This window comes from Thamnophis elegans, chromosome 2 (genome assembly GCF_009769535.1).
Source record: "Thamnophis elegans isolate rThaEle1 chromosome 2, rThaEle1.pri, whole genome shotgun sequence".
NCBI lineage: Eukaryota > Metazoa > Chordata > Lepidosauria > Squamata > Colubridae > Thamnophis > Thamnophis elegans.
In genome coordinates, this window is record NC_045542.1 from 170,761,269 (window position 1) to 170,773,713 (window position 12,445).

General features: G+C 48.1%; 2 protein-coding genes across 4 annotated transcripts in view; one reads left to right on the forward strand and one right to left on the reverse strand.

Annotated features, from left to right (window-relative positions):
• Window positions 1–12,445, forward strand: part of LOC116503374 (major histocompatibility complex class I-related gene protein-like) — a 556,717-nt gene that overhangs the window by 26,377 nt on the left and 517,895 nt on the right. The gene's annotated exons all lie outside the window — the stretch shown is intronic.
• Window positions 7,257–12,445, reverse strand: part of LOC116503377 (BOLA class I histocompatibility antigen, alpha chain BL3-7-like) — a 118,448-nt gene continuing 113,259 nt past the window's right edge. For both annotated transcript variants that reach the window (XM_032209754.1, XM_032209755.1), the window contains 2 exons: window positions 8,324–8,357; window positions 7,257–8,065 (listed from right to left, as the gene is read on the reverse strand). In XM_032209754.1, coding sequence (XP_032065645.1) covers window positions 8,338–8,357 — 20 coding nt within the window. In that variant the 3' untranslated portion in view covers window positions 7,257–8,065; window positions 8,324–8,337. The remainder of the gene's footprint in view (window positions 8,066–8,323; window positions 8,358–12,445) is intronic.

Here is a 12,445-nt window from a genome sequence, read left to right on the forward strand (position 1 = left end):
CGACGGCACTCTGAAGAGACCAACTCTGTGGGATCGTACTGGACGGTGGGAGGCTACAAGTGGCAGTAGGCGGTCTCGCAAGTACCCTGGGCCTAAGCCAGGGAGCGCTTAAAAGATCATAATTAACACCTTGAATCTTGGTGCGTCTTATACACCGTTGTGTCTTATGGTCCGAAAAATACGGTAGCTTATAAATGAAGAAAGATTTTTAGCCTTTGCCAGAATTTTCTCAGAAAATTCCTCCAAAACTCTCCCTTGAAGAAGCAAAACAGGAATCTTGAATAATACCAGTCTTCTTTTCTATCATCAAAGTGATATATTTTCCTTCAGACACCCAGAAAACTTTTAAATTACAAATCAGAGCTGAAAGAAAAATGAGCTGAAACGCGGTTTATTGTTGCCCCGTGTTTCGCTTGCTATGCAAAGTAGCTAAATGTTACGTCACTTGTCACTCACCCCAGGTCATGGGTATCTTGCAAAGTGTCCTCGTTTCATGTGCCAGCTATGTGGTTTTGGCGTTTTTCTTATAATCCAGCTATTCTTCTCTGGCTTAGTTGTCTGCCAGGCAAGTTGCTTGTTTCTCGTCTAGCTATGACTGTGCAGCCCCACCTCATTCCTCCCTTCGAACTATTGCAGAGAAGCAGAGAATAATGAAAGCAGTTAAAGTCTTTATTTCAAGTGTAGGAAGTTATCATCCAGCCCTCTCCCAGAAAAATGAAATATCCTAGGAAATATTGAAAAGGCAGAATATTATATTTCCCTGGATGTGAAAAGAAAGAAACATGTTTCAAAAGACAGAATAGCTGCCAGTAGCTTCCTGCCCATCCCCACTTTGTCAATGGGCCATTAAGAAAGCCAAACTAGTCCCTTTACATAATAAAGACTTCTCCACTTCAGCTCCAGGGGGATGGGATTAAGGCATGATAATAATGGCCCTTTACTCAACTGACCATATGGCATCTGAGAACTCAACCAAACCTGGATTCAAAATGCAGCCTAGAGAGCTGCCCCTGCATGGCCCCATGGGTGTCTGACAACCAATCAGAATATACTTCTTATACAGGAACAGGAAACAGAGAGGTGGGACTGAACAGGTTATAAAAAGCCTAGCAAGCCCCTCCTTCGCCCCTTCTCTTCTTCTCCATCAACATTGAAGCATGTGATCACCTTTTCTGTTCAGGACTGTTCAGCCATGTGGTCCTGTCCTCCATTAAACCATCTTTCCAAGCAGCCTCCATGTTTCCAGTGTCTTTTTCCCCACTTGGAGCCGAACCCAGAAGGACGTTACTTTCATCAGAGGGAAAGAGGGGGAGGGAAAAAGAGAGGGGAAAGAAAGAAAAACAGAGAGAGAGGAAGGGAGGAAAAGAGATGGAGAGGAAGAGAGACAAAAAGAGAGAGGGAGGGAAAGACAAAGGGAAAGGAGTGAAGAAAGAAAGGGAGTGAAAGAGAGAGGGAGAGAGAAAGGGAGGGGGAGAGGGGGGAAGACAGAGGGACAGAGAGAAAGAGAGAGGGAGGAAAGGGAGGGAGAAAAGGAGAAAGAGGGAGAGAAAGAGAAATAGAGAGGGGGGAAAGAGGGAAAGATAATTGATATTACCAAAGTTTTTGTTTTTATTGTTGTTAAATGTAATATTTCAAAAGCAGGGGGAAAAATGAAGGGGCATAAAAGTGCATTTATGTTTTTCTTAAAACAGCTGAACTCTGCCTTGTTTATCATTATTTTAGGAAGTAAAACCTCAGTATTCAGGTCAAATTGTCGTGTTGGCACTTTGTGATGAATAAGTGGATTTTGGGTTGCAGTTTGGGCCCTCGGTCTTTAAAAAGTTCCCCATCATTGCTATAGGGCCTCCTGCTTGAGCAGGGGGTGGACTAGAAAACCTCCAGGTTCCCTTCCAACTCTGTTCTTCTGTTAATTCTGAAGAATTGCCACTGGAGCTATAGAAAGCGTGCAAAGTGGAGGAAGGGAAAAGTTCCCTTCAAGAGAAGCTCAAAACAAGAAGAGGCTCATTTTGAAGAAGTACAGGAAAGAACAGGAGGGAGACAAATATATTCCTTCAATCTTTTACTGTTGCACTTTATTAATAAAAATATAGAAACATACAATTAATTTTTTTTCACTGCCTTTTTCCATTGAGCTAAAAGCCATTTCCCTGTTTTCCACAGAAATATCACTTGAGTAGGAGAAATTTGAAGGGTGCAACCATTTCGTGGCCATTCTCTAACTCTGCTAAAGGAGATCCATCCGTGGGACTTCCATCCAAATACAGATTTACAAGCACTAGAAGGGATCACAGAGATACTTTAGTTAAGAAAACAAAGAGGAAGTGAAGCTGTGCTGGAGACCAATATTAAAGCCTGTAGTAAAAGGGGAGGGTTCTGTCAAAAGTTCTCACAGGCCAAATTTGAACAAAGGAAAAACTGGTGCATTCATTGGTGCCTTTACTAAAGAAGACAGTGGCTTGGAAACAGGATTTTGCCCTTTCCACAGTGGAGTTTCCAGGGCCCAAGTTGCTATTTAACACCCACATGATTTGTGCCCAGATGAGAAAGACAACCTCCTCTTCCAAATGGCTGAAATTCAGCAACCCTCGACTGGCCAAAAGCTGCTAGAGAGAGGCCAACTTCTGGGTCCCTCTCTTTCCCTAAGAGAAGGCTGTTCTCCATCTCCCCAGCCGATCCTTCATTTGGCCTCTACAAAAGCAGTGGATCCTATGGCTGACCTCTCCCTTGCAACTCCATAAGTCCCTCCGCCTGGGTCCTTTCCACCAGTCTGTAGTAGGGGCCTCTCCGGCCCATCAGCTCCATGTGGGTCTCCTTCTCCACAACCTCCCCTCCTTCCAGCACCACAATCTTGTCTGCATTCTCCACCGTCTGCATCCGGTGAGCAATCACCAGCACCGTCCAGCCTCTACTCTTCACAGACTGCTGGATCAGGAAAAGGAAGCAGTGATCCAGAGATTCTGGGTGGATTCCTTAGAAGACCAGAGAGAAGCTTCCGCCAGTTTCCACCAAAAGATGTTCCTCCAGTTCTGCAGTAGAACCAATAGTTCTGCAGACAAATTTGGCCTCAAGTGTTTTGCGGTCTTGCAAACAATAAAAGCTGTCCCTACATTCATGGCAGTAAAATAGACCAAATATGGTAGCCCTCAATTGCAAACATTTGTTTAGCAATTGAAGTTAAGACAACACTGAAAAAAGTGATTAGTGACTGATCCTGAAACCTCACACTTTCTTGAAAAGGAACGAGGCAGGAGAAAGAAACGAGAAGGGAAGAGTTAGGGTAAGGATTCAACAGATATTTAAAACTGTAGAAAAAACATTTGCTACCAACCTGCTTTCCATTGAGGACTTGTACACTGCAAGAGTCAAAAAGAGGGCTGTGAAAATATCTACACATCCCTCACACTCAGGACATAAATTGTTTCAACTTCTACCCTCAAAACGATGCTATATGGCACCAGAACAACTAGACACAAGGACAGTTTCCCCCCCCCCCCCCGAATGCTATCACTCTGCTAAACAAAGAATCCCCACAACACTGTCAAATTATCTACTAAGACTGTATTATTATTATTATTCTTTTCCTTCCTAGTACCAATCTCTTTCCACTTATCAATGATGTATAAAGGCAAATATCTCTTCAATGGTAGTTTTTACACTCTGACGATGTTAGCAGAGGCTAAAGAAAGTAAGTGGGTAATATATTTTAAGTTCCAGAGATCGCAATGAAAATAATGTAAGAAAGAAAAATATGTAATTAAAAAAAATACGTAAATAGGCACAATGTTCTCTTAGACTCATATTATTTGGCCTTAGAGTGGTGATATTAAATGTAATTTTCATTGTTTATAAGCCAGAAACCCTCTGAGGAACTGAGAGGCAGATCATAATAAACCCTGATAATAAACAGACTGATAAAAAAAGTTTATAATTTAAGAAGTCTTAAGTTTATCACATCAGGGGATGGCACCAGATTTTAAAGTCTATTTATCAACAACATACACTTGGAAGAAATTATGCCACTTCCAGTTGAATGAACCCAGTTTTCCTGCTCTGTCACCTCAGAAATATCCAGATTAATCTCTCCAGAGCTCCTGATATAATCCAGTCCGGGACCCCTCTGTCCCCCCCCCCCCCCAGTCTTTGCTCTCGGGGTCCAGGGCACTCGTGGCTTCATCCAGCTTCATCCAGCACCAAAACTTTGGGGTCACGGATCAGGGCCCGGGAGGTGGCCAGCCAGGCAAAGGAGGGGCGGTGGCGGCGGCAGCAGCAGCAGCTGCTTTAAGCGCTCCCTTGTCTCACAGCCGGGGCCGCTCCGGGCCACCGGCCGCTGACACATGCTCCTGCAAGAGCCTCTGCGCAGCGCCGGGAGGCCACAGAGAAGCTTCACTCCGCTTCTCACCCAGCCTTCCCCCAGAGGAGATCCAGGACTTCCAGCGGCGGAGCCTGGAGAAGCAGCGGACGCAGGCTGGGACAGCGGGGCACTTTGCATCGCGGGAGCGACCAAGTGCCTTTGCTGCAGACCCGGGCGCTTCGTTGCTCCCGCGATGCAAATTCCCCGCCCGCCCCCCCGCCGAGGCTGACCGCTGCCCTGCTGAGCTGTTTCGCAAAAGGATGCCCAGCTGAGCCTCACCAGGTATAAACCTCACCGCACGTCACTGTGCCCTACATATTTCTTGTGGCCTAATACTAGTTTCCTTTTCAAGCTCTTATTCTCCTTGTACCCCTGCTTTGAAAAGTAGATGTGTTGTAAATGCGATGGTTGCCAAGCACCCAGATCGCGTGACTGCAGGGCAGCAGGCAAAGTCAGAACTTCTAAAACTAATTGCAACTTCTATTTGTTTGACGCCACTGTAATGTAGAACGATGGCTGAATGAATGAAGAGGGGCAACTCTCTAGGTTGTGCTTTGAGTCCATGTTTGGTTGAGCATTGCTTCTTCCCAGGTCTCTTGTGGTGAGATGGGTAAAGGGCTAATACTATCATCCCTTAACCGCATCACCCTGGAGCTAAAGGGGGAGACCTTTGTTATGTAGAATAGACTGGCTTGGGAATTTTAATGGCCCATTGAGAAAGGTGGGGGCTATTAAAAGTGAGTCTGTTTCCTACCTAAAGAAATGTTTCTCCATTTCTGATCCAGGGGAATATAATAGTCTGCCTTTTAAATATTTCCCAGGATATTTCATTTTTCTAGGAGGGGTGGGTTTTAACTTCCTACAATTGGCCAGTTGAATAGCGATAGAAGCTGGAAGGCAATAAAGCGATTCAATCTTGACAAATCATTAAATGTGTGTGTGTGGGGATTGTTCCCAGGAAAGAGGCAATGAAGACTTTCACACAATTATTATTTTTTCTTTAGTTCTCTGCTTATAATTTTCCGATTCCTGAACCGCAATCCTTAAAGTCATCAAGGAAGGACATGATGAAGGCTCTACCACCAACCCACTGGGACATTATTTCCTTTGGACGTTACATTAGGCTGAACCACGATGGCCGTTTGTGTTTCTTTCAGGCGTCCTTGAGATCGGGAGAGTGAAGCCCCTGAGTTTGTTTGTTCAGATCCCACCTTTATCTTTTTCATGAAGAATTCAGGGCTGAAGACATACATAACGCTATTTCCTTCTGTTTTCCTCACAACAACCTTGTGGACACACGAAGACTGGCCCAAAATCACACAGCTGAACTCACTGCCTCCTGGTGTCTAGCCTGGTACAGGGAGTCCTCTACTTATGACCAGAATTAAGCCCAACATTTCTGCTGTTAAGTGAAACATTTGTTCACGACTTTCTTGCCATGTTGTTAAATGAATCACTCAAATTGTTAGTAACACGGTTGCTAAGTGAAACTGGCTTCCCCATTGACTTTGCTTGTCCAAAAGACACAAGAGGGGATCATGGGACTCCAGGACACTGAAACAGTCGTAAGTATGAACCAGTTGCCAAGCGGCCAAAGGTTAGTCACACGAACACAGGAATTCTGCAACGGTCACAAGTGTGGAAAATGGTCATCAGTCACTTTTTTTTAATCCTGTTGTAACTTCGAATGGTCTCTAAATGAACTGTTGTAAGTCGAGGACTTCCTGTAGATGAAACTGAATGAATTTGTGGCTGCCTGGTTTATCCTTGTGCTCATTTTTCTTTCGCGCATTATATTTATTGTCTTTTGTTCTTGTATTGATATTTTTATTGTGTTGGCTGACCAGAGCAGCTTATGTGAGCTGGACGGTCATATATTCTAATAAATAAATACATTTCTAAACAATTTGAATCCGTAGAAGAGGCTGAAATATGCGCTGAATTCTTGCAAAATGTTTCCAAGTTTTCCTTTTAAGCTTCCAAAGGTGGCTAGTCCTGAGGGAGGGGGAGGACAGGCTCAGGGGGAAAATGCTACCGGTTCAGACCGGTTCGCTTGAACTGGGAGTAAAAAAAGGCTCTCGGGTCGGGCAAACTGGTATTTCCCAGGATCAGCTGTGACACACGATTTCTATTGGCTAGAAAGCAGCTAATCTAAATCGTGTGGCACAACGGATTTCCCCCCCCCCCACTCGCTGTTCTACTTACCTTTGCAGGCGCACTCGGTAACAGGCTCCGCCCACCCACCCAGACGCCATCATATCTGTTTTGGACACTGTGCATCCGCGGAAGGTTCTGCTCACACTCACATTTGCCAACCAGTAGGGAAGGTAAGTAGATTTCACCCTGGAGAGACCCCCATCCTTTTCACTCCTCCGTGCCCCCAAAGCAACCATTGTAATACGGGGGACACCTTTCCCATCAATCAGGGGTCTCCCCACTCTTGGGCCACTGCATCATCTTGGGCAGCTGAGGAGCCCAGAGAGGATCTCCCAGAAGCAGGAGAAGCTGCCCTTCTGCAAGGGGACCAGGAGGGCTCTGGCTGGGCATTCAGCTCCTGTCTCCCGAAGGGCCCCTGGGTGAGGCTCAGAGAGCAGCCACTTGGCCAACAGCCGGAGGCAAAGGAGGATCTGAGGGAGAGGCAGCCTCTGTTGCTGCCACCCCCAAGCCAAGACCAGGTAGCCATTTTACACAAGATCAACTGGTGATGCTGGAGGAACCTCTGGACACAGGAGCAAAATGGCTGCCTGCCTCCCCAAAGGAGCCCCCAGTTCTTCCTCCTTCGAGATTCTGCTTTGCTTCCTCCCCCTTCCCATCACTCAAAGGGAAATTGGAATCGGGGTCTCTGATCAACAAGGAGGCTAGAATCCCTCTTAATTCCAACCTCCCCAAAGATACAGCAATCAAGTAAGAGGAAAAGAAATCCTTTATTTTAATCAAACAAATTTCGGCAAACTTACAAAAGTTGTGCAATTGTTAAGGAGAGAGCAGCCTGACAATTGATTTCATCATCCGTTTTTCTAAATCATGAAAAGCCATAAATGCCAATCTATAAAAAAAATCACTGTCAAATGTTACCCTCAGTATATGGATTGTCAAACTTTGTGTTATGAAATATATGATCAAATAACCGTGCAATAATCAATTAAAAATACATCAACTAATTTAGCTGCAAAAATCTCAAAACGCACACTTCTCTTAGTAATAGTTTCATCGAAGATCACATTAAAAAAGATAAAACTAACACAAGGAAAAAAGAAAAAGTAACCTCCACCTTCATCCCCAACAAATATAATGAAAATTAACAACTTCTCAATCTTTCTTAAAGCAAAACCAATAAATTCTTCATCCGATTGCTCACCCCATTCTCTATAAACCCTTCTCTAAAATCTCATCTTTAGCCTCCAACCTCTATCCACTAAGACTAATCAGCAAAAGCCCATTAAGGGGGTTATGCAACCTATTTATCTATGATAAACTATTATCTATGAAACCCAATTTGAAATCTTTTGATTGGACAATTAGTAACACACAATATATTATTTTCTCCTCTGCTCCTCAATCATAATAGAAACAGTTTACTGATTCAGTGATAAAAGCAGTGATGAAAGACCCAAAAATCTCTCCTGGTTCTCTCATGCAGCATGAGAGTCCGGCCTAATTCAGAAGGAGGCCGATCCCATCTTCTCTCTTCTCTCCTCATGCTGGGCGTCTCCCCTGCAAAGAGGGGGGAGAAAGTATCCAAGGGTTAGTTGGATCAAGACAGTCAGAGCCTGAGAGGTGCCAGAGGATCAGAGTTTGGGGACAGGGAGACCCTTCCCTCAAGCCCCCTCCCCCAAATTCCTTACCTTCCAGTGTTTCAGGTGAATAGGGGAGAGAAGAGGGATTCCCAAAGCATCTTCACCCTCACTTGGTCCTTAGACCCCAAAGGCCCCCTCCCTCTCACCCCATACGGCCCCCACTGAGACCACTCACCTGCAAGGGGGCTGCTAAACCTTCTGGTTGCTCCCTGGATTGGAGAGAAAGACACAGAATGAATGAATGTCTGGATCCTCTGAGGAGGAGAAATCTCTCTCTTCACCATTCAACCTCTTCAGCTTCCCAAACTTCTCAGAGGACATAAAGCTTCTTATTGATTCATTAATTAAACTTCCATCCCGCCTTTCTCATTAAGGTGACTGTAGGCAGCTCACAGTAAAATTCAATAAAATCACATATAGAATATTTAAAGCAATAAATGAAAACCAAAATCTCCCATCAGATCCTGTTGCCTTTGGTCTGACAAGGAGATCGTGTCCAGTGTGTGACCTTTGTCTCCAGTCGGACCCCGGATGACAGCCATGAACTTCTGGGCTGCTTTGGAGGCCAAACCCAGGGATGGCAGATTGAGGTCTCCCAGGACCATAATCCTGGGCAACTCCATGTCATTTTTTTCATTTTTCATTTATTAAGACTTATAGGCCGCCCTTCTCCCTGAGGGGACTCAGGGTGGCTTACAATCATAAGGGAAGGGTGTGCAGCAACAAGGGACAAACAATAAGTGACCAAAAATAAAATAGTAAAACCACAACATGCATTCAACAGTCAGCACTCGGGCGGGTAAATTGGAACCTATCCCCAGGCCTGCTGGGAGAGCCAGGTCTTGAGGGCTGTGCGGAAGGTCTGGGTGGTGGTGAGGGTACGAATCTCAACGGGGAGATCGTTCCACAGGGTCGGAGCTGCAACAGAAAAGGCTCTCCTCCGTGTAGTCGCCAGTCGACATTGACTGGCGGATGGAATCCGGAGGAGGCCCAGCCTGTGTGATCTAATCGGTCGGAGGGAGGTAATCGGCAGAAGGCGGTCTCTCAAATATCCAGATCCACTACCATGGAGTGCTTTAAAGGTGGTCATCAGTACCCTGAAGCGCACCCGGAGACCGACAGGTAGCCAGTGCAGCTCGCGGAGGATGGGTGTAATGTGGGCGAACCGCGGTGCGCCCACTATCACTCGCGCGGCTGCATTCTGGACTAACTGCAGTCTCCGGATGCTCTTCAAGGGCAACCCCATGTAGAGCCCATTGCAGTATTCCAGCCTAGAGATCACAAGGGCTCGAGTGACTGTTGTGAGAGCCTCCCGGTTCAGGTAGGGCCGCAACTGTCGGACCAGGCGAACCTGGGCAAATGCCCCCCTGGTCACAGCCGACAGATGATGGTCGAAGGTCAGCTGTGAATCCAGGAGGACTCCTAAGTTACGGACCCTGTCTGAGGGGTATAAAATTTGCCCCCCCAGCCTGAGTGTTGGAATGTCAGCCAAATTATTGGGAGGGAAGCACAACAGCCACTCGGTCTTGTCCGGGTTGAGTACCAGTTTGTTAGCGCTCATCCAGCTCTTAACGGCTTCAAGGCCCTGGTTCATCACGTCCACCGCTTCATTGAGTTGGCACGGGGCGGACAGATACAATTGTGTATCGTCCGCGTATTGGTGGTATTTTATCCCGTGCCTCCGAATGATCTCGCCCAGCGGTTTCATGTATATGTTAAATAGTAGGGGGGATAAGACCGAACCCTGCGGCACCCCATATGTTAGGGGCCTCAGGGACGATCTCTGCCCCCCGACCAACACCGACTGCGACCTGTCCGAGAGGTAAGAGGAGAACCACTGCAAAACAGTGCCTCCCACCCCCACCTCCCGCAGTCGTCGCAGAAGGATACCATGGTCGATGGTATCGAACGCCGCTGAGAGGTCAAGGAGAACCAGGATGGACGCATGGCCTCCATTTCTGGCCCTCCAGAGATCATCGGTCAATGCGACCAAAGCGGTTTCTGTGCTGTAACCAGGTCTGAAGCCGGACTGGAAGGGGTCAAGGTAACTAGCTTCCTCCAAGGCCCATTGAAGCTGGAAGGCCACCACCTTCTCAACAACCTTCCCAATAAAGGGGAGGTTGGAGACAGGACGATAGTTGTTTAAAATGGCTGGATCCAAGGATGGTTTCTTCAGGAGGGGTCTCACCACCGCCGTTTTAAGTGCGGCGGGGAAGTGCCCCTCCCGAAGGGAGGCGGTCACGACCGCCTGGATCCAGCCATGTGTCACCTCCCTGCTGTTGGCAACCAGCCAGGAGGGACACGGGTCCAGAATGCAGGTGGAGGCGCTTACAGCTCGAATGGCCTTGTCCACATCCCCAGAGGCAACATCCTGGAACTCAGCCCAGAGATGGTTTGCCAAGTAAACCCCCTGTGTCCCGGCTGGATCTACTGCGGTGGAGTCCAAGTCCGACCGAAACCGAGCAACTTTGTCCGCCAAGAACTGGGCATAGTCCTCAGCCCTACTCTGCAAGGGATCTCCCACATCCCTCTTATTAAGGAGGGAGCGTGTGATCCTAAACAGGGCGGCTGGGCGTGACTCGGCGGATGCAACCAAGGCGGAGATATGCGTTCTTTTGGCATCTCTTAGTGCCCGGATGTAATCCTTGGTGCAGGTGGTCAGAAGTGCACGGTTCGCCTCGGACCTATCGGACCTCCACAGGTGCTCTAGGCGTCTCCTCCGGCGCTTCTTCTCCCGGAGTTCCTCGGTGAACCAAGGAGGTCTCCGGGATCCACTGGCCCGGAGGGGCCGTAGTGGCGCAATCCGGTCAAGAGACTCCAATGCCGCCGAATGCCAGGCGGCTACCAGAGTCTCCGCCGAACTGTGGGCGAGAGTGTCGGGAATTACCCCAAGCTCCGTCTGGAACCTCAAAGGGTCCATAAGTCGCCTGGGGCGGAACCACCTGGTCGGTTCCTCCTCCCTACGGTGGGGGTTTGGCCTCCGGAAGTCAAGCCTCAGTAGGCAGTGGTCTGACCACGACAGGGGTATGATCTCATTACCCCTCAGACCAAGATCACACATCCACTGCTCCGAGAGGAATACGAGGTCGAGCATGTGACCCGCTGTATGAGTTGGGCCTCGGATTACCTGGGTCAAGCCCATGGCTGTCATGGAAGCCATGAACTCCTGCGCCCCGTCAGAGCGTTCACCGAGCGATGGCAAGTTAAATTCCCCCAGAACTATAAGCCTGGGAAGCTCAACTGCCAGCTCGGCTACTGACTCGAGGAGCGAGGGGAGGGATGCTGCAACGCAGTTGGGAGGCAGGTACGTTAGCAGCAGACCCACTTGACCCTTGAGGTCCAACTTTATCAGCAGGGACTCACACCCGGCAAGCTCCGGAGCAGGGACCCTACGAGGTAACAGAGACTCCCGGATAATAATAGCCACACCGCCACCCCTTCCCTGGGCTCTCGGCTGATGAAGCACCTGAAATCCCTCTGGGCACATCTCTACAAGGGGGACTCCTCCTTCTGTGCCCAGCCAGGTTTCAGTAATACATGCCAGGTCTGCCCTCTCGTCAACAATTAAGTCCCGGACGAGGGGAGCTTTGTGAACAACAGACCTGGCATTTAGCAACAGCAGCCTGAGACCAGGGTCCTGACTACTCGCGCCATCTGGTCTTGGAGTGGGACTCATAGGGCCGGAAGGAGGGATCTCTGTGATGTAGCGAACCCTCCTTCCCCGGTAATGGCTTGCCCTAAAGTCCCCGCCGTATCTGCCTCTCCCTGTTATGACCGCAATGCTCCGACCCACTCCCGCGGCAGTAGTCCCCCCAACCACCCTGGTGACCCCCGCCTTCCCCAGCGGGCCCTCCGAGTCACACATATTCGTTCACTCACACAAGCAGTCCCCACGTAATGGTTAAAAACAAAAACAAATACAGCAATAATAACAGTAAAAGTGGGCTCATTCAATTCATACATACAAGTCCCATGCACTCACCATACCGTTTAAAAAATTTTGTGCAGCATGCGAAGATCTTACAAAAAGTCAAATAAAAGATATACAGAAGGGGGAGATGGCATTGCTTCCCTTCCTATACAATTGGAAAGGTCCCAAGGGTCCCAAGAGTCTAGGCGGTTAAAAAGACCGCAATTGATGTTTAGTCCGGTTTGCCAACGATGTTGGGGAAGGCAGAGTCAACCCTGAGATGCCCCCAGCAGCTGAGGCAGGGAGCTGGCCATGCATCAGGGAGGCTGGTACAGTAGCAACAATCCCAACTGGTGAGCCCAGAGTCAGAAACAGGAAATCACCACC